The following is a 23197-nucleotide window of genomic DNA, read 5'->3' as shown; positions in this document are numbered from 1 at the left end:
GTTTTGTTTAATTGTTGTTTTTAATTGGTTTTATAATATGAATTTCTAAACGCTGTTTTAATGATTTTGATTGTTCGCTGCCTTGGGGACAATAAGTTGGGTGGAAAGGTGACACAGACATGTTCTACATAAAAATGAATAAATAACTAAAGAGTGATGACAGTGGATTTTTCACCTGTGATCGGAGTCGGCTGTTGCCATTTGTGCCTCATATTTTACATTGCATGTATTTAAAATGTCACACAGCCCTGGCTACGTCTCCAGTACTGCCCTATCTTTTGAGTCAGGCAGGCTTTCCAGTTTTTTTTTTAAAGAAGCAGGTGTATCTTTACTTGTATGTGTTTTCAGCCTTTGCCTTATGAAACACCCCAGTTTTTAAAATTACTCTAGGGATTAGGGGGTGTTAGGGTACAGGTACTGGCCTATAGCTGCCTCCCCTTTCTAATGTATCAAGCATCATTCTGAAAATCTGGAGTATCGGGATTTTGTTTGTTTGTTTAGAACTCCCGTGAAATAAACAAAAATTGATGTGTGTTTCGACAGCAGCAGAATCACTTTCATTTATTTGTGCCTGCCTGCAGAAGGCTGATTCTCATCTGAGTCTTCTGGGGGGTAGATTACTGTGTACATTTCACGTCATTATACACAGGGAAAAAATTGCCGTGTTCCATATCCAAGAAAAAAATTACTGAAGACTTATTATGAATTTTCCCCCTCAGCTGTAACCATATCTCAAAACAATGTGAGAACTGGCCCTTAGGGATGCAACCCTAGGGAAAGCTCCAGCAATGACGGTCTTGATGTAGGAAAGCCCAAAATAATGGCAAACTTGAGGAATCCCCTTTTGTCTGTATCTCATTTTCGAAGCCCCCGAAGGGCAGACGAGTGCTGGCACTAAAGATCTTAGGCAGTCTTTAAGACTCCCAATAGAACAGTATTCTGAGAACTGCCATAGATAATATTTTCTCCCTGTAGACCACTCCCCAGTGCCCCTTTACTGGCATTAATGAGCGTTTTAATCTAGCAGTTAATATCCTCCTCGTTTTGCCAGCTGTTTGGATCTCTCTGGAGACAAGGGGTGGAAGCAGGGGAAACGGCCGTTTGATCTAACCTGCAGAAATGGGTGTTTGCTTTTATTTAAAACCTCTCTAATGGCATTACATAAGCAGGTTTTAAAAAAGAAGTAATGACTCCTGTGTGAGCGTTGCTCAGCAGGGTAAGAATCAATTCCACAGTGCCACAGTTGTATTCCTCCCCCCGCCCATGGAAGAGCATTCCATTGGAAGAACAGATGCAGAGAAGTTAGCCGTGTTAGTCTGTGGTAGCAAAATCAAAAAGAGTCCAGTAGCACCTTTAAGACTAACCAATTTTATTTTAGCATAAGCTTTCGAGAATCAAGTTCTCTTCGTCAGATGCCTGATACAGAGACCAGTCTCTGTATCAGGCATCTGACGAAGAGAACTTGATTCTCGAAAGCTTATGCTAAAATAAAATTGGTTAGTCTTAAAGGTGCTACTGGACTCTTTTTGATATTGGAAGAACAGAACATGTTATATAGGAATATAGGATCCAGGAGGAAGTTACAGGGGACGCCTATGAATGGAAGCAGACAGAAATAAAATCTTCCATCCACCCACCCTGGCTTGTGGATCATTCTTGAAACGGATTTTGCATTCTAGTCTCTATTATAGAAAGATGTAGTTCATAGAGGTCTGGCCTGATTGGGCCGCTGCGGAGCGTGGGAGCGCTCCTGCACTCCACAGCAGCCCATTTCAGGCTGATTCGGTCCCAATCTGGGACAATTCGGTCATGAATAGGCCCGCATTGGGCCACTGCAGAATGCAGGAGCATTGTCATGCTCCGCAGCAGCCCGATTCAACCCCCCCCCCCCCGGTGGAGTGCAGGAGTATTCCTGGGGGTGGCCACGGCCCGCATGATGACTTCACTTCCCAGAAGTGATGTCATTGCAGGGACCGGGAGTGCACCCACAATGAGCCAGGTAGGTGTTGGGTCTCCCACCTCCCACCAGGAGGACAGAGGGACCTGGCAACCCTAGTGGGTACTGTGGCATTCACAGGCACTGATATAGGCCATGATGTCATGTACTGTTACCAAACTCTTGTCAAAGCAGGAAATCACAAGATTGGCTCAGCAGAGACGTCTCTTTGGTGGCAACAGGCCAGAGTAAGTCCCACATTAAGGCCCAACCCCAAAAAGCTGCCGTTTCAGGCTTGTTTGGTGCCCCATTGAACTGGATTTAGCTTTGTTGTTTTGTGAGGAGCTGAGCTTGATGCAGAATTTTAACCCTTCAGCTTTGAAAGAGGAGACCTCTTGGAGGAAACCGAAGAGCTTGCTTTGTTACTTTTTCCTTTCCCCAAGTGGGTCTTTCCAAAGCATTTGCAGGTTGTTCTGGGACTTGTGAGTATTTGTGTTCTGTTGGACAAAACCTGATATAATTTGTTGCTAGAATCAGCTGGGTAGATACAATATGTCTCCTGCCCACCCTGCTAATACATTGAAATCACCCAAGGTAGCTGTGTTTGGAGGCTGGACTTTTGATGACAAGAAGCAGGGCATTTTCCGTCGTGGCACCCTCTTTGTTGAACTCCTAAAAGAGTCCTGCCAGGCCCCAGGTTTGTTTTTATTTTCCAAAGGCTACGAGCCTTTGCTGGCTAGGTGGGCCTTTGGGATATATATGAAGTCTTTTTGACTCAGGAGTTAGTCGGGAGGGGTTAGTTGGTTTTAGGAATTAGTTGCAGAGGATTTCTATATTTTGTGCTGAAGCTGTTGACTGGCAATGCCCTTGAGGATTTACTTATTTCCTTTATTTATTGGCTCATTTGACCCAAGGTCTCAAGCTCAGAACTTATAACACGCATGCCCACAATTTAAAGCAGCCTACAGCAGTATGTACATATAGGATCACTACAATAAAATCACCATAAATCATTATCTTAATAGAATATGAGAGCCGAGATAATATATGGATATTGTTTTTATCTTGTTCTATGCTGCTGTTTAAAGTGCATTGAAAGTCACTTGGAACACTTCATGGGCATAAGTTTTATGCCCTCCAGATCCACATGGCACAGGTGTTCCTTCTTAATTCTCTCTGCTTATGGCACATTGATTTGGTTGTGGGCAAGATATTCTATGCTATCCTCGCTGAGCATGTGGGCACTTCTGGAGTTTTGAGAAAACATAGTGGGCACACTATGGAGCGGCAACAAGGAGCAGTCCATCATGGAGAGGAATGATAAAAGTTTGAGAGGCATCAAGTTAAGCGTCCTATGATCCAGGGGGAGCTATTTCCAAATGGGAGCTCTCTAGTGCAGATCCAAAGCTAATGCCTCCTGGGATCTTCTGAAGGCTGATCCAGTGAGATGGAGGGGCGCAGGAAATTTGGTGGTGGGCACCATGGGGTCCGCATGGGCACAACACTGGGGAACTCTTTGAGATGGTAGCAGGAGGGTTGGACCAGCTGGGAGGGCTGGTCATCAGTGACATTCTAGCCCCTTTCCCTGAATTTTCTACTTCCCTTTATTTACAGAGGAATAAAGTGAAATGGGAAGAATGCACTCTACTCACGTGCTCCATAAGTAAGACTGACCCTGCATTCTAATAGTTTGGAATCTGAATGATTGACAGGGGATGGAGGTGGTAGTTGTCTTTCATTGCCTCCATGGTGTGTGAAAAAGGAGTCAGATGCTTGTATTTCCTTCCTTATATAGGTTGTTCTCTCTCTCTCTTGCTTCTGTTGGCTTCATATGTATTTTCTGGGCCTAAGATCAAATTGGTGGGCACTCCATCTTTTAGAAAATTTTGCTAAAAATATTTCATTTAACATTTAAATCAGCTTGTGAGCATTCAGTGATGGAAAGGTGTGTGTTAATGTGACAGATTAATGGGCTTTCTCAGTAGCTGCCCCTGCCCTTTGGAACTTGCTGTCTCCTGTACTGCAGACACTTCCTTCTTTAGAGTTCTGCTGGTGTCAGCTGAAAACTTTGAATAAGGCCTTTAACTTAGAGTCGCTCGCCTTGGCGCATGTTCGTCAAGTGTAGGAAGACACAATGTTAGCTGAGAAGCATAGTTTTAAGAGACAGCTCCTCAGAGGGTTTGTTAATTTCATCTTCACTGCCCCAGAGGTTCTGTCAATTTCACCTCTCCAGTCTGAAACTGTGTGGGATTGCAATCAGAGGGCAGTGAGGAATGGAAATGGGCTGGAGCTGCCTTCCAGAGACAGGCTTGGACCTGGAGAGGTTATAACGGGCTGAAGTTTCCCTCCTGGCATTTCACAGCCCCTTCACACTGCTCCAGTGTATAGCAAAGCCTTTGCTCTGCTGCCAGCTCTGTCTTTTTAAACTACCCTTCCCAGCTACCATTGCATCTCCCAACACGTGTTCTTAATGTGTCAGATATCTTGTGTAGAGAGACTCTGAGTTAAAGACTTACAAATAACAGGGACAGATTGAACAGCTGTTACCTGTTTTAACAGTTTTATATGCTTCCAGTATTTATTTTTAAACAAAATGGCATGATATAAATATTAAAACAATTAGGAACCACCAACTTACAAGAGGTATCGATATTGGGCCTCCTCTTTTAAAATTATCATGTTCGTTGACGACATGTTACTGTATCTTACAGATCCACACTCATCCTTATACCATCTACAGCAACTACTAACAGAATTTGGAAACATTGCAGGCCTGAAAGTCAATATCACAAAATCTCATATTCTCCCAATTAATTTGGATAAAACAATGTGTAAACAAATCTCAAAAAATTACAAATATCAAATAGCCTTGAAGCAAATTCACTATTTAGGAGTAAACATTTCATCCAACATCAGCTCACTCATTAAACTGAATCACACAGAAATAATGAAACAAATTAAACTTTTTAAGAACTGTCATTTGCTTTCCCAAAATACTCTACCTGTTGAGGACCATTCCAATTGATATTCCAAGAAAACAATTACACCAATGGCAAAGTATGCTAAACAAATTTCTCTGGGAAAACAAAAGGCTGAGAATTGCCTTTGAAATACTGCGCCAGAAACGTGCCGAACGGAGGTCTTAAATATCTAGACCTTTACGACTATCATACTGCAGCTAGATTGGCTAATGTACTACATCTTCTCAATCAAGCAAATCCCCCAATTTGGGATAAAATATTTCAACCTGTCTTGGGAAAATATACCATAAGTGATATAATTTGGAAACGTTCAATAGACCGTCCTAAGAAAATTCAAAAAACCAATTATTTAGCTTCCCTACTGAGAATATGGGACACAAATAGAAAGTACCTAGTTCCAGCGATATCAAGATATTCTACATTCACGCACCAACATTGGTTACCTCAGAGTCATGATAAATCCTTTTCAGAATTTTGGAACTGAGAAAAAATAACTTTATTAATGGATATAACCACACATAAAGGATTAGCAGAAAAATCGGAAATAGAGAATATCATGAATCATAAAATCCACTGGTTTAGGTACTTCCAATTACAAAATTTGGCTGATCACATCAATTTATCAAAAATAATTACTTCCCCCAAAACAGAGTTTGGATGCCTATTAGACTCTCCTTATCTTCATAAAAAAGGTTTGTTATCCAAAATTTACAATATAATGCTGTCCATCCAAAAACATAAATTATGGAAATTTCAAGCCCAATGGAACAAGGATTGTCAAATAGAGCAGTCTACAGAAAGATGGGGGGAAAATTGGTCTTCCAGTGCCTATACCTCAAAGTCAATTGTCACTAAGATGCAAACCTACAAAATAGTTAACAGATGGTATATAACACCAAAGAAAATATCCCTGATCTCTTCCTCATCCTCCCCTAATTGCTGGAGAGATTGTGGAGAAGAAGGAGATTTTGAACACTGCTGGTGGAGGTGCCAGCATATAGAAACTTTTGGAAAGAAGTGCTAAAGGAAATCTGGAAAATAACAGGATATGAAATTCCTCTGGCACCAGAAATTATCCCGTTAGATCAATGGGATAATTGGCAGACCCATATTCCCACGCTAAAGAGAAACCTAATAACCACCTTACTGGTAGCTGCAAAGCGTGCAATAGCTACACTTTGGAAATCTAAGGCTATCCCCTCAATTGGGGATAACCTTATTGGGATCATTATATATCAGAAAAGTTGTATGATAAAATCTATCAAGTAGAACACTTCCCAAGAACAACTAATTTTATGGAGAAATGGTATCCATTTTTTGAATATCTGGAATATAACAGCTCCGTACCCGGCCTAAAATTTTTTCATACATATGCAAATATATAAAATATTTCTTAGTTTCATAGAGTATCTGGTGTACTTTGTAAGAATTCCTTCTCTTTACTAGATCAACTATAATTCCTTATACTGTAATAAGCATTACTTAGTATAATTACTACTCATTATTAACATAGACTTCTTGTGAGTTATAAATCTTTGTATATTTAAGTGTTACTTATTACTTGCTTTGACTTTATGCATGTTTTTAAATTTTGTGTGCTTATTGTTTAACAGTTTATAGTTGCTTTACAGTTTTAATAAACTTTTATTAAAAAAAATAAAAAAAAATAAAAACTAAAACAAACAAAAGACCTGGCCCAGACAACATTAAGCACTCTAAGAACCTTTTGACATCTGTAGGAAAATTAAGCGCTTGCTTAACTTTCTCCTGCTAAAATTGATCGAGTCTTATAAGTGCACATAATCAAGATTTTTATGCAGAATTGTAATTGGTACCTGTGGCTGGCCCCGTTGCCCAAATTTGTTTATCTGCAGATATGAGGGCAGGGTCAGCCTTTGGCAATTAGACAGATGGCATTAAAATTATGTATAAAGTTATTTAACAGATCAGACTGCTTGTCCTAGGATTGCTGTTTTGCACATTCATCTAGGAGCTCACAAGGGGAGGAAGTGGGGGAAGATATATAGCCAAGTTCAAAGGTCTGCTCTTGATTATATTCAAGATTATATTGTGGAAAAGCAGCCTATTTTAAAAGCATTTGTGGGTGTAATGAACCCCCCCCCCCCACACACACACATAATAATGATAGGGGAAATAGCTGCCTTGGGATCTTTGCAAGGAGTGGTCCTTTTGCTTCTTTATTGCAGGGGAATTAGCAACTGGATTAATTGTATGTATGTATGTATGTCATTTATAGTCCGCCTTTCTCACTGAGACTCAAGGAGGATTACACAGTGTGAGATTAGTACAGTTAATATCAAGAACATTTTCATAAACAATGCCATAGGGTAAATAGATACAAGTTCACAAGGACATAGCATTAGCAGGAATCCAGTTCAACATAGTGATGAGTCTATAATGGTAAAGTCTATGGTTCCTAACTCATTAACGGAGCATCTGAGGCCCCCTCAGTCCTCCTTTCTCACTGAGACCCAAGACAGATTACATAAATATAATATAATCAACACCTAGGACATTCCTTGAGCAAAATACAATAGGATCTGCAGTTAGTATATTCCCATGTACAGATACAATAGGGTACAGTAGCAAAAAATTTCAAAACAAGCATAAAGCTGAATACAGAGATGAAACCTTTCTGAAACACAAGGTAACTATGACATCATAGTTACTTTGGTGTGGATGCCTTAGTATTATCTTATATAGTCTCAGTGAAGTCTTATAACAGAGATGGACAACATTTGATACATCAGAGTTTGCATACTTAACTTTGGGGTGGTTTATGGGCACAGTCTGTGCTGCCCTAGGCAGGAGGGCATTTGCCTTGGCACTGAATGGCAATCGCCAACTCCAGACTCTTCAGGACATTCCTACTGCATAACTGTGTCTTTCTTTGTCTCTTTCCCATAAACTCCATTTGGCCTTTCTGTACACGCAAACAAATCTGGTAACTTAATGGTTAAGTAATTGATGTGCGAGGCAGCACTCAGCTCACTACTGCCATGAAATCACCAGGGAGCCTTGAGTAAGCCACTCCTCTGAGCCCCAGCTTCCCAGCTGTATCATGGGGGTAATAACACTGACTTTGCCCACAGCTGTCCAGCTAACTTGTCCAGAAGGTCAGTGTAAAATTGACATGTTATTACTATTACAAGAGGATCGGACTAGAGGAATTCATTGCAGCTTAACCCATATATTTTTGTGCTGCACTGTAGGATCTCATTGAATGCTTTTTTTTTTCCCTGGGAAACCCAAAGTAGAAACCAGCTATGCTAAATTCGCTATTAAGGCATTGCGATGAGGCATATCCATACAGGCCCATGTGATCACTGATACTTTCGTCGTCAAGCTACGAGAATGCTAAACTCACTTCCTGGCTCTTTCCTTTCCTGGTCAGGCCACTGTCACCTTTGGCAATGAGTCATGTGGCAGGGATGAATCAGACAAAGTGCTTCACAGGTTTCAGCACAAGCGGATGTGGCAGAGCGTATGAGGCCAGGGCAATAAAGAATCCCAGCTGGTAGAGAAAGAAGCAAGTGAATAAAGGATCTGCATTTTTTTCCCCCTGGTTGCTGCTAAAGCAATGGTTTTCCAAGACAGTTGTGCTGTCTGCATGATACAAACCGGTCCAGAAAATTAGGATGTGGGCAAAAGTATTATTTAATATAGGCATGCATGGACTGTATGAAGCTACCTTACCAGAGCCCCAAGTGGCAACCTATCTTTCTCTCTCTTTTAGACAGAGATCTTTGACCCGGTTCAGCCTTGGAGATGCCAGAGACCGAACACAGGACTGTCAGCATCCTCTAAGCTGCGGCCTCCCTCTGTAGCTAACCCAGTCATTATGATCATGATAATAATAACAACATTCGATTTATATACCGCCCTTCAGGATGACTTAACACCCACTCAGAGCGGTTTACAAAGTATGTTATTATTATCCCCACAACAACAATCACCCTGTGAGGTGGATGAGGCTGAGAGAGCTCCTAGAAGCTATGACTGATCCAAGGTCACCCGGCTGGCTTCAAGTGGAGGAGTGAGGAATCAAATCCGGTTCTCCAGATTAGAGTCCCACACTCTTAACCACTATACCAAACTGGTGTGTGTGTGTGTGTGTGTGTGTGTGTGTGTGTGTGTGTAGTGTGTGAGGCTTTCTGTATTGCAGGGACCCCATAGAATGCAGTTTGTGCCCATTAGCCTGTTGGAGGAGGCTGGCGTACGATGTCAGGGATAGAGGGCATATCCTTTCCCAACCATATGTTTGTCCCCCACTGCAGTGCCAAATGGCTATTTTTGCTAGACATCATTTGGTAAGAGGCAAAGGCTGATCTTTGACCTTGTGACACTCATTACCATGGTTCTGACCACAGCCCATTTACTCCCTGCCTCTTAAATTGCTTAATTTGGAATGGTTTTATTGATTGTTGTTTTTATGCTGTGATTATTGTTTTTATGTTGTATTTTAATCAATGTTGTACCTCGCCCTGAGCCTGCTTGTGGGGAGGGCAGGCTAAAAACATAGTAGACAGACAGACAGACAGACAGACAGACAGACAGACAGACAGACAGACAGACAGACAGACAGACAGACAGACAGCATTATCCATGGTTTTTGTCCATGCTAGAAGATGATTGAGTATGTAGAGGTGCTTTGGGGTGCCGTAACGCCCATATACACAGTGCTTTGCAGACTAAGCCAAACCCAAGATCCTTGATCCATAAAGCTTATAGTTAAAATACTACTCTGGTTCCGTAGGTAGGAAGGCTGGCTTCTGTCTTTTGGACACTGCAGAGATTCTATTCAGATTGTACCAATGGCCATCCTTCTAGTGGGCCTGTAGTTCTTCTGGAGTTACAACTGATCTCCCTACAGAGGTCAGTTCCACTAGAGGAATTCTTGGCATCACATACCTGCTGAGCACCCTCCCCTCCCCAGGCACTGTCCTCAAATTTCCAAGAATTTATCAAGCTGTAGTTGGCAACCCTAATTGTAGCACTCCTCTCTTCCCATTACTGCACATGGTTCCTCAGCAACTGTCCTTGGACAGCTAATGTGGTTTTGCTGGCAGATGATCAACTGACAGATTCTCTAGAATTCAGTTCCGCTGTGAATTTCCCCTCTGTGCCTTTAATGTGTGTTTTTTAGCCTCTGCTGTGACCTGGGGCGGGGGTGGGGGGAGGCTTTAGCATCGGATGGCTAGAAATTCCACCAGGACAGCCACATACTCCACACTTGCAGTTGATCAGATTGTTTGAGGGTAAAGTCAGGACAGACACTTGCTTTCCATTTCATTCATAGCAATCTTGTGGTGGTGAGCTGGTGCTCCAAGATGAGCTACAATTGTTATGCGCTACTACAAGCTAACTCACGGTTCTAGAACTACTATTCTTCCCAATTGTGGTTAATTATTATTTATTATATCACCATTGGGGTTGGCACTTCTCCGGAACTAAAGACCAATCCCTATCCTGAGAAGCTTAGATGAGGTGGACAGTCAATAGACGGAAGGAAAGGAAAGACGGGAGGGAGGGGAGGGACAGAAGTGTGTGTGTGTGTGTGGGGGGCTTCAGTTTCATAGAAAGGCTGTTTGGGAGTGGAGGAACATGATGTGTTACCCCAGAAGTGTTCACATGGGAGATGGATTCATGGGGGGGAGAATGGATAGTCATAGCAGGAGATGGTTGGAATCTCCATGTTGTAGTACCAGAGATGTGAAATTAATGAGCAACACCAATTGGTTTATGGGAAATAAAAAGGAAGGGGAGGGTAAGATATCAGAGAGCTTTAAGCAGAGCAGGCTTCATGCATATACTAAGTAAGCTACTGTTTAGGGCTATACAGGGGTCATTTCATAGAAAAAAAGCTGGAGGAACTCATTAACATAACTCATTCGCATAACTCACTAGCATTTGCCCATGCCCCTTGCCATCACTGGAAGTGTGTCATTAGCATGACTGATTTGCATATGCCATACCCCCTGGCATCACCTATCCTGGCTGTTTTGGACCCAATCCTGGCCATTCAGGGCCGAAATTGGGCCCAAAATGGAAAAGGGGGGCTGAAAATGGCCGAAAAGGGGTCCCAAATGGTCAGGATCGGGCCGCTGCTGAGTGAGAGACTGATCCACCACCCGTCAGAGGCCCGATCCGGGCCATTTCAGCCCCATTCCAGGCTGAAACGGGCCCAAAATGGCTGGGAGTCAGGTGGGCGGGGCCACCTGACTTGTGACCTCTTTGGGGAACTGTCGGAACTGCGTTCCTGCGCGTTCCCCCTCGAAATTAGCCCTGGGGCTATAGATTATGAAGTACCTCTAATTTTTTTTTGAAGTGCACTGTGGGAGTTATGGTGCCCTTTAAACCGAACATAGTTTAAGGCCTCAGCATGTCATAAACCAGCCCTGACATTAAGGTAATGATACGAAGTTTGGGATGCAGACAGGAGGGGAAAGCCCGTGCAGGGATTTTGGTGAGGAAGAAGTGCTATTTGGCTTAAGACAAGGGTGTTTGTTTTTTTAAAAAGGAAAATTTGGAACTACACAGGGATATGCAATCATTATTGGATTTGCGGGCGGGGGGAACAGAAAGAGCAAGCATAGCGCAATGGTTAGTGACCTGGGAGGATCAGATTTAAATTCCCACTCTCCCTTGAAACCTTACCAGATGACTATGGGCGAGTCTCTCTTTCTCAAGCTAACTCACCTCACCAGGTTGTTGTTGTGAGCATAAGTTGGAGGTGGGGAGAGTGATGTCGTAAACCACTTTGGGTCTCCACTGGGGATGCTTGATAGAGAGCCTGGGGTTATAGATGAGCCCTGATGGCTTGCTTGACTTTTCACATTATTATCAATCACTTAGGACATGGTAATGCATGACTCAGATTTTGGAACTGCACAAATGTTCTCTGGAATAGCGCGTTTCCCCACTTCCTGGAACTGTATATGTTGTGTCTGCTTGCACATTTTAAAAAAGCTCTGACATGGCCTTTAAGCAACTATTGCCCCCCAAATCATTCACATACTAGTTAGAGCAAATCTGGCTTTTGTTACTGGGCATTCCCAGCCCCTCCTGGTTTCTTGCATGGAGACACCCATTTGCAAACATTATTTAAGTGCAATATCCTAAGTGTACTACTAAAAAACCCCAAAACATATGATGAGGCCTGTTTCATGTTCACTGTTCTATTACACCACAATCCCCGGCAAACCCTGTGGCTGCCAGATGCTGCAGGATTCGGGCTGTAGCTGACAATTCTCCTGAGCGGCTGCTATTTCACTCACAGGGGCATTCATTATGGGAGGGAACGGAATTAATTTCCCATGTTTAATGTGTTGATGCCGCCACATACCCTTTTATTAATTTGCCTTTTAAAAACTGATTGATCTGATGTCCAGCAATTGCCGCGGCTGCCCACAATAACAAATGGTGTGTTTACTTAGCCACATTTCCTGACGGTTGTTAGACTCTTGACAGATGCCATTAAAGAACATGGGTTTTTTTCCACTCCCAAGAGCAGGACATTTTTCACAGAGGGGCAAAAAGATTATTAAAGGGTAATCATGGCGCTTGAAGCATTCTGGTAGAAGGTTACTTGGCTACCAGGTGGGGGAGTGCATAGGGTCTGAGTCAGGGGGAAAGGTTTGGGAAACAGTCTTGGGGACTTGGGTTGCCAGTTCTGAGTTGGGAAATTCCTGGAGATTTGGGGGGGGGGAGCCTGGGGAGGGTGGAATTTGGGGAGAGGAGAGACCTTAATGGGGTATAATGCCATAGAGTCCACCTTCCAAAGCAGCTGTTTTCTCCAGGGAAACTGATCTCTGTGGCCTGGAGATCAGTTGTAATTCCTGGAAATTTCCAGCCACCACATGGAGGTTGGCAACTAGGATGCAAATACTTGGTCAAGAGAGGTGGCTAGAAAAGAGATAAGAAGAGTAGGCAGCAGAGTCAGGTTGGAGGTAGCACTAATAAAGAGGCAGCCATCTTGTCCAGGGCTGAAGAGATGTCAGGGTCTCAGAAGCTCGAGCAGGGAAGTAATGGCCAAAGCCATATGCCGGTATTTAGTTTAGTGATCTGCCTGGGGCTGTTTAGTTTAGTGATCTGCCTGGGGCTGTGGAGTGTTCAGAGCCCTTTTCAGGTCCATAACAGAGATTCTGCGAATTTTGGCATGAGTGTGTTGGACAGCCAGACTTACTGTATTCAAAGGTGCTGATCAGAGCTGCGAATCTCTGATGAACTTTTTGCATCAGGTTTTTGTAAAACTGCACATGTGCAAAGACACTGCCAATTCAAACCTACCAGCAGCCATTGTTATCACTAGGGACTAATTAGACAAAACTCAATGAGTATGATTTTCTTTTAACACAGTTTTTATTTATGACTGATTTATATGATTTATGTGTGCTTTGTCTATTTATACAATTGCCTGCTGATCAGATTGTTATGCAGCAAGGATGGTGGGGGTGGGTAGTAGAACTCAATCAGGCTGTGTGAGAGCACGCATGTGTGAAAACCTAGTTGTGCATAGTTAGGAAGGAATACAGTCGAACAACCTGCCAAAGAGCCACGAGTGAATCGATGAGCGTGCAAACCATCATTGAAAAATCAGCTCCCTCTTTATGGCCAGAGAACAGGATGTGAAGCGATTTGGCGGGTTGTTCGAGCATCCCTAGTCCATAAGTGATAAGCAGATTTCTGCTGTTTTCTGCTCTATGCAGCAGCAGCACCTATTGTCAATTGTTTTAAGAGTTGTTGGCCCCAGACCACAGGAACCTTGAAGAACATTTCATATCCATATTTGGGTATTATGGCCTGATCCAGACACACTCAGACTCAAGGAATTGACATGGATCTGTCTGGAAAACTGGAGGACTTGACAAGAAGCCAATCACAGCTGGAGACAAGTCACCGGATAGTTTGATAGAGACTCTCTAACCTTGTGCATTCTTTATGATTTTGGCATGCTAACTTTCTATCAATTCAACATGTGTAGAGGAGAAATGGACATGAGTGCACTGGACCTGCTTACTGGCTTGTGAGCACAGCGTCTATGCATGTAGGAAGTGTAAGCATGTAGGCACCATTATCATGATTGAGAACATTTGAAAAAGCAGTATTCTTGATCAAAGGGATGAAATGTAGTGAATGGATGTTTCCTGTGTGCATAGATGTTGTGCTCATGAATAGATACATAATATGGGTGCAGCCAGCATGCTCATACCTTCTCCCCCTCTACACACATGTATATGGCTTAGGTTGTCAGGTCCCCCAGGGCAACCAGTAGGAGACTTAGCTTGCTGGAGGAAGGGGTTTGCCAGCAACTTAATGACATCACTCTGTGTGTTCCTGGAATTGAAACCAGTGCATTACTGGGGATGCTCTAGCACAGGGGTGGCCAAACTTGCTTAATGTAAGTGCCACATAGAATAAACGTCAGATGTTTGAGAACTGCAACCATGATACATTGAAGTGACTTCAGATGTGGGTTTTGGGGAGTGTCCTGAAAGTGACATCACAGGAAGGGGTTGGATTTTGGTGCAGTAAGCTAGGACATCATCAGAAGGGATGGATAGGGGCCTCAGCCTTCTCTCTATGCTGTTTTGCCAACCAAACTGGCTCCAAGGGGGCTCTATTTGCCCCATTGGGGGGGCTGTCTCTGTAGCCCATTTGTACATGTTTGGCCATAAAAACATGCTAGTAATTAGAAAGGACAGGAAGGACCTTACTCTGACCCCGTTTTTTTCACACTGTCTGCCTCTGGAAAACTAAACTTTGCAGAGGTTTATTGAGGCGATACCAAGCTCACGTCTCCCAATTATTCAGGAGCTCTCTGTATATTAATCACTCTTCAGCCACTTACTAACCCCTTGATATAAGCAGGGCTGAAATTGTTCAAGGGCTTGTTTCCTAAGCACAGCAGATCATGTAAAGCATATCTGAAAAGCTAAAAACAGGTTAGCATGATGGCATTGGCTTACTACATGGCACAATTTGTGTTTTCGCTCGGTAATAAGAGACGCCAGCACCGGCTAAGGTTTCCCAGCCACCGGGCAATCAGAATTCCCCTTTTTAGCTGCTGTTTTGTGTGGTAGCTGGGGAGACGAGTATGTTCTTGGAGGAAAAGTGTATCAACAGCGATTACCCATGGAAACGCACCTTTCATGTATGGAAGTGGTATAGAGTTCCGTTGATTAACAGGGTGCTAGGGATCAACAAGAGGCAATTAGCCATTATCTTCTGAGCTTCCCGGAGACATATGGCTGGCTGCTGTTTGGAAACCATATTCTGGACTAGATGGAACCTTCGGTCTAGTCTAGCCATGCAATTCTTGAATTTGTATTTATTTTAGAATGCTTATTATACCCCCTCACCTTTCTGTTATATACCCAGTACTCAAGGCAAGTATCAAAACAGACAATATGATACATCACAATTACATAATTTATTTTATTTATTCATTAATAGATTTATATCCTACCTTTCCTTGTAGCTTAAGACATCTTACAAATCATAACTAAGAACACCATAATTTAAAACCAACAAAACATCAGAATTTAAAACCAATAACAAAAAACCACCACTCCCACGAGATAACTGCAGTTTATAAACTGTTTAAAGCCCTGGCACCTAAAATAATAAAACAACCTACCTCAAAAATAAGATCAAATGGCTGCACAATTAAACAGCAGCCAAAGTAACGAGGAATAAATGCCCCACCCATTACAAGCAGCCATCAGCAGCTGCACAGAGGTTTGCCTGCCCTGAAATGCCTTCTGAAGAAACAAAAAATGTATTAGCAGGCGTGCAAAGACAAGATGGGAGGAAGCCTGGCAAACCACTTGAGAGATGCAAGTTCAGTGATAGGGGTGTAATAGTGAAAAGGCCTCATCTTCTGTGTGTCCCACTCCACTCCTCTCTCACTTTAGTCAAAGAGGATGTGCAGAACAGTGAAAGATCACAGGTAAGTTCATATGGGTGGAGGTAGTCCTTCATAGCCCCCTCTTAAATCCTGACTTGAAAGGGCATAGGATCAGGGCTTTTTCTGGGAAAAGAGGTGGTGGAACTCTCTATTATCACATGTGTGCATGCGAAGTGTGCGCATGCTCCCGGAAACGTGTGATAACATCGCTCCCAGAAGTGACATCATTCCTGGAAGTGACATCGCTTCCTGGAAGTGACACAACTTCCTGGAATCCAGCACAATGCATTACGACAAGATAAATGTTAGTAAAATTGGAAAATTACACAATTATGAGAAAGGGTTTGTTTCCTTTCTGTATCCTCTACAAAAAGTGAAATCTTCCATTCCCTTTTCCAAACATTTCATTTCTTTGGAATCATATTTTAAAATAGGCAAGAAGGAGGGGGCCTCTAAAAATCCAAAACCCATCTCACAAATCTAAATTCTAACAGATTCTCTCTGCCAGCGTAGAAAAAAAAATCCAAAATTCTTTCTCAAAATTACACAGTCTGAAATTCCTAATCTAATGAATATTGAATTTTCAAATTTTCAGGGAGAGTTTTGCTTTACTGGAATAATTTAAAATTAGATACTCAGCTTTAGCTGTATTAGATGTATACTTAGTTTAAAATGGCTTTTTTTAATTGCCTGCCAACTCTACCTTACCAATGGTTAAGCTGCTGTGATGTTGTGAAACGTTCATAAATATTCCAATGTCCCAGACAAACAATATTCATAAAAACTTCCTTAACACCCATATGTCCACTGCAATTTCAGTGACGTTAATCAGCTGAGGGTGGGGAGAACCATTTGAGTTACAGCTATGAAGACATAAGACCACCGATATGCTGATGAATATATTGATGAAAGCATTCTGTGTCTTGGACACAGCTATCCTTTCCTAGCATAAAAACTGGAATAACCATAACTGATATTTTAACTAATACAAATGACCGTAACTGATGTATTTAACTAACACAGAACCAATCTGCATTCAAAAGCCATGGGAACCATAACAATGTCAACTTCAGTCAACAAAAGAATGAAAGTAGCACGTGCGCGCGCACATGCACACATGCACAGCCCCACCCACCCCCATGAAAAGAAAGCAGAATGAACTCAAAGCAGTACACATACACACAGAGACCCACCCACCCATCCCCAAATGAAAATAAAACAGAATGAACTCAAAGCAGCACACACATACACAGAAAACCCTGAATGAAATGAAAGCAAAATGAACTCAAAGCAGCTTAACCTCCTCTGCTCATTCTCTCTCTCTCTCTCTCTCTCTCTCTCTCTCTCTCTCTCTCTCTCTCTCTCTCTCTCTCTCTCACAGAGGAATGAAAAAAGCAGAATGAACTCAAAGCAGCTAAACCTCCTCTGCAGAGCCTACAGGGCCGGAGGAAGGAATCATGTGGGGAGATTCTAGAGCTGCCAGAATGCCATTCTGGAACATTCCTCCTCAAAAAAACCTTTGCATAGGATGATGACTAAATGCTACTTTGGCGTATTTCCAAGTTGCTCTGCTTTATCCTGAAGATATGCCAGTGTATCTGGTGATATGCTGCTGGTAAACACAGCTGATACTGGGGGTCTTAGGATGCAGCTGCCCAAAAATACACATGGAATCATCTCACAGGACTGCATTCTCTATGGATCTCATCACAGGGTGATTTCAAGAGCCACTGCAGGATGGGAACAAGCAGCCCTAGTATTTATATTTAAATACATGCGTGTGTACACGCGTGCGCGCGCGCGCGCACACACACACACACTTATATATCCCACGGATTTTGATAAAGGCATATTAGCTACAACACTCCTTCATGCATAAGTGGTGATTGTGGAGAGGCCCTGAATAACATAACCATTTGGGGGTACATACTTTGTAAATGGGAAGTAAATTACTAGTTCGCATTCTACTGAATTGTGCTGCTAGCCAGCATTCTCATGATAACACAAGAACTGAGTGAAGCATTTGCACCCATTGCTTTTATGCTCTCTTTTCCTGTCTTTGCAGCTTAATTATCTTCAGTTTAGGTTTTGCAGGGCAGGACATAAAATCAAAGCGCGGTGCAGCTGAATTATAGCATTCTGACTCTGCTTTTCCGGCGCTTAAAATAGATGTGACTCCTTAATGTTGCATTAACATGACTTTATGGGTATATGCAGTCCCAGAGTATAGGAACAGAGTCCATCTCTGATGGGAAAAGAGAAGGACATTGCGGATTGCATGCCAGCCAGAAATCATGCTCACAAGGGTGTCTAGGGCGCTCTTGCACTAGAGGCAGCTTTCAAGATTGATTCACACCTTATTTTTAATTTTTTTTAAAAAAGGGGTATGCTTGATACATTTTTATATACATTTGAAAAATGAAAAAGGGGTGACAAAGGCTACCAGTAACTCCCAGAGGTATTAGGAAGCTGGTGGGAAACTAGTGGCTGTTTGTGGTTTATAGCTGTGAGCCTGAAGCAATCCAATCTGGTGAGGGAGGCTACAAGGCATTCTTTGGAACCAGGACAATGTGTGTGGCTGCCTTTCGTCCATGTGAGATTCGGTGCAGTGCTGGAAACCTGAGCAGAGGTGGAGACAGGCAGCTGCAGGTGCGGTAGCTACTGTGGCCCCTTCAGGCCACACGTGGTCACCTCCTGCATTGGAACTGCTGTGAGCCAAGCTACACGGGATGCCAGATAGGTGTTCTTCACATATCAGATCCTGCAAGTTTCCCTGGGTAGTGTAGTTTTACAAAGAACAGCCATTCGATGCAATTCTCTGCTGGGAGAAGAGCGACGGGAGGGATTCTCTCTCTCTCTCTCTCTCTCTCTCTCTCTCTCTCTCTCTCTCTCTCTCTCTCTCTCTTTCAAAAAGCCTCAGCTCAGGTTTTCCTCTGGGATCTCAGGGAATGGGGTGGTGGTGGTGGTATGGGATGGGACATAACAGGAGGCAGGAAATCCAGGGCAGCTTTTTTTGAGAGAGAGAATCCCTCTACTCTTCTCCTAGGCAGAGAATCACATCACAGATTCTCTCTCTCTCTCTTTTGCTGGTCGAGAATCGCATTGAGTAGCTGTTCTTTTTAAGACTACACTTCCCAGGGAACCTTGTGGGACCCAACACACACCTGGGCGTCTCGTGTAGTTTCCCTCTCCGATATAGAGTACACTAGTTTGTTGCACAGCCACAGCATTCCACCAGTGTTTATGTTGCTATGGTGTCGCACTGTGCTGTGCTTGATACGAAAGCCTGCTGACTTTAGCACTGACACATATCATCCACTTGCTCTATGAAGGAAAGCATCATTCCAGATGGGTAGCTGGGTTAGTCTGCAGCAGCAAAATGAAGCAGGAGTCCAATTTCCCCAGACGCATGCTTTAAAAATATTCGAGGACATGTGTGCTTCCCTGGTCATGTTTGCACACACGCCCATATAGCAGATGCATGGTTCGAGGTACTATTATTACAGTATATGTGAGTGATACCTCTGTAAATGATATGCATGGCCGTGCTATAAGAAATTGCTACAAATGAATTCTTGTCTGTGTATTCTTTGACAAAGATATGAATTGAAACAGGACCAATAATGATCTAGACAACCTGTCAGAGCAGAACCAAAATTAAGGAGATTATTCTTTCACAGTCACTTGAAATGGCTTTCAATTGAGACAGCGTTTTGGACTATCACCCATGGTGTGGATATTGAGTGCTTCTGACCCTTGAATTGTTGGACTTTTTCTATACTGGTACATGCTGGCTTCACAGGTGCTAATTGATGTATATGCACTTGCACTTTGATTATATTTATGTTCACAGTAGCACTTTAGCAAAAGTACTTTATGTATACTCAAGTATGGGGTTCTTTAAACACAACACCTATATGAATGATTGTTCCAATGGGGTGACAGTCATATAATTCCGTTAGCCTTTATTGTCCGTGGTAAAAATATATAAATATTCATTAAATTACAGCATTGATAAGTTTCATTGTGTACATAACGCTCATTAGTAAGTTTACACGGGAATTGTTGTTTGACTCTGTGGGTGTGTACCGTGTTACTCTCTCTGCTTGGATATCGGCAACCTTTAGGTGGGGCCTGGAGAGCTCCCAGAATTACAATTGATCACAAGACTACAGACATCAGTTCCGCTGGAGAAAATGGCTGTTTTGGAGGGCAAATTCTATGGCATTTTATATTTATTTATTTATTTTATTTATGTCATATATAGTCTGCCTATCTCACTGAGACTCAAGGCAGCTTACACAGTGTGAGATTAGTACAGTCATATCAGGAACATTTCCATAAACGATCCCGTAGGGTAAATAGATACAAGTTCACAAAGACATAGCATTAGTATGTGCTGAGCTCCGGCCCCTGGTATTTCCAGGTATTTCCCAGGTATTTCCCAACCTGGAACTGCCAACCTTAGACATGTCATCCCAGCAGGAGCCACAGTTAATTTTTTAGAATTAATGGGGATGAAATACGGAATGCGCACACCTCCTATCTCACAGCAGGAATATGACTAGCAAAGAAAGGTAACTGTGGCCTCAGTGGGGTTGAAATACTCACTAGCAATGTACCTGGTGGCTCTGCTTTCCTTCCACTTCCCTTCCCCTGCATGCTCAGCCATGCAGTCCATAAACTGGAGAGCTGGGCCTGGAGTCTGATGCGTGTTTATATGCAGCATTGGTCGGCAGCCTGGTCTGCAGAATTTTAATTGATACGGGTTGCTTTGAAAGGCTTTTCTTTTTGAGCTGGAAAGCGAGATTACAACTATAACTAAACACTGACTGTTCGTTTGGGGGCAGTGGCACAGGCTGGAGTTAAAAGGGCCATTAAAACCAGCGCTTCCTCTGATGCATTAGGCGAGGCTCTTCCCAGTGAAGAAGATAAAGCCCTGGGGTGTGAAATGTCATGCATAATTGGGTTGATTGCTGTTTTAAACTCTGCCCCTTCCTCCACAGCGCTTTCTGCCAGTTTTGAGGGCTGGCCACCTCCAAAAAACTCTTCTGGCCTCTCTTGCTAATGATGGTGAATCACTCTTTACTGTTGTTTGGCTGTAGGCAGGCAGAGCGGGGACGCTCCAGGCCCCTTCCAACTTAAAAATCTGTCTCCAGGCAATATAGGAAACACTGGATTCTGTGTTCTGTATTTGCATAATTCTTATTTTGCATATTTTTTCCTTTTTTTAAAAAAAGGTGTAATGTATTCTGCTTTTGCTTAACTTTGGGAGGTTCAAGGGGCTCCGAAGGGAACAGAAACCTCAGTTTCAACGAGATGTTTTCATCATGTACTCTTACACCGGGTTTTCTTGATATTTGATGCATAAGGATCAGATCCACTGTAGGCCTCTGTAATTCAGGACGTGAGGGACTCGAACCGAAGCAGTGTCTATTTTTTCTGCACTAGAAAAATGCCCTGTTTATGCTTCAGGCTTTCTGTTTCATCAGTTTATCAGCTAAGGACAGGTCATTTTTGTTACTTGATTGGTTGAAGACAGGTCAGTTTGCTCAGCAGATCTGCTGAGGAAACTTGCAAGGTTTATTTAAAAAAAAAAAAAATTGGAGCAACCTTGCATCATTGCTGTTTAATTTTTTTAAGGATTTACTTTTTACTTCTGAGGTTAGTGTGCACACAGAACACACTTTTTAGTCCGTTCATAAAATTTCTGTTAGCTATATTGCAGCCGATTGACTGAAGAAATGTGCAAGGTTTTTTTTTTTTAATGTGCCAAAGTTGCGACATTGCAACACTGTTGTTTTTAAAAAAATGTAAAAGAAAAAACTGGATTGGTTGCTGTTCAACCACTCAGGATGCAGGGGGATAAAGGGGAGGGCGAAAGGGAAGGGCCAGCCCTTATACCGAAGAAAGCATTCTGCACTTCAAAAAAGTAGTTTGACTTCTCTTGGGGGGGAGGGGAATTGGAGTATGTGCACAGGGAGAAAAACCGCACCTCCCCCACCATGGGGCGGGGGTTGATTCTGCAGCGGATGCAGCCTTTCATCTTGCATGCAGAATACAAAAAATGTCTGGGAAGCAGTTTGGAGATGAATCAGGGTTTTTTTGACCAAGTACGCAGAACCCTGGAGAGAAATAGATGTGGCATGAGGCCAGAACAGATGGTATACCATAGAGTTTCCCCTCTGAAGCAGCTATTTTGGGGGGCAGTGGATGTGTAGTGGGGATTTTGCGGAGGGATTTCACCTAGAATCAATGGTATACCATAGATGTTGCCCTCCAAAGCAGCTATTTTCTCCAGGGGAACTGATCTCTATAATCTGGAGATCAGTTGTCATTTTGGCTGAACTCCGTGCCCTACCTTGAGTTTGGCAACCCTGCCTTCAACCTCATAAAGCTTATTCAGGAACTTCCCTGACTTCAGAGCTTTCAACATACCACACACTTTCAAGCTTACTTTTATAGTTGTAAGGGCTAGCATCTTTTATTTTTAAATGAAAGTTGAAATTCTCAGAAGCTGAACTTTGCATCCAAGACCATGTTCCACTGTTCCGTGCCTTCTTGCCCCAGGTATCCAGCTCTGTCTCTTGTCCTCTTGCTTTGCAGGCGTTTTGGTACGAAATGCACAGCGTGCCAGCAGGGGATCCCACCCACCCAGGTGGTCAGGAAAGCCCAGGACTTTGTGTATCATCTACACTGCTTTGCTTGCATTATCTGCAACCGCCAGTTGGCCACAGGTGACGAGTTCTACCTCATGGAAGACGGGCGCCTGGTGTGCAAGGAGGATTATGAGACAGCCAAGCAGAATGGTAGGTACTAAGGAAAAAGATGCCAGCACTGTATACAAAATATACCAGTCACACAGGAGAGGCCATGGCTCAGTGGTAGAGTATCTGTTTTGCATGCAAAAAGGTCTAGGTTTGGTTCCCAGCTTTCCCAGTAAAAACAAAAAATAAACCAGAGGATGTATAAGATTTCCACCACTGGAGAGCCACTGCCAGTAAGAATCGACAATACTGACCTTGATAGACCAAGGGTTTGGTTCAGGATAAAGCAGATTCAGGTGTTCGCAAAAAATGAATGGGATATATTTTTTATGTAATCAGATCATTCAGATTGGTGACTCTGGTTTGCCTGTGATGAGTCAGAACTACCTTAAACTACCCAAAAGGATTTTGTTAACTGAAAGACAGGTGGAAATGCCTTTCAGAAATAACTTGTGAAAGTCTGTGTGTGCAGGTGGGCTAGGAAGAATTTTTGTGAACTAGGCCCTTTGGGGGAAACTTATTTGTGAGCCAGGAGAAGAGTAGAGGTGGGCACAAACCATGAAAAAACCAAACCATGCTGTTC

At 42.9% G+C, this 23197-nt stretch overlaps 1 protein-coding gene across 1 annotated transcript in view; it reads left to right on the top strand.

Moving 5' to 3' along the window:
* The window catches only part of LHX4 (LIM homeobox 4), an 85910-nt gene that overhangs the window by 50268 nt on the left and 12445 nt on the right, over positions 1 to 23197 (top strand). The window contains exon 3 of the mRNA XM_054981237.1: positions 22454 to 22656. Within this exon, the coding sequence (XP_054837212.1) occupies positions 22454 to 22656 (203 nt within the window). The remainder of the gene's footprint in view (positions 1 to 22453; positions 22657 to 23197) is intronic.

The sequence above is a fragment of the Eublepharis macularius genome, chromosome 5, assembly GCF_028583425.1.
Source record: "Eublepharis macularius isolate TG4126 chromosome 5, MPM_Emac_v1.0, whole genome shotgun sequence".
In the NCBI taxonomy this organism is placed as follows: Eukaryota; Metazoa; Chordata; class Lepidosauria; order Squamata; family Eublepharidae; genus Eublepharis; species Eublepharis macularius.
This window is presented reverse-complemented; position numbering and strand designations above follow the sequence as displayed.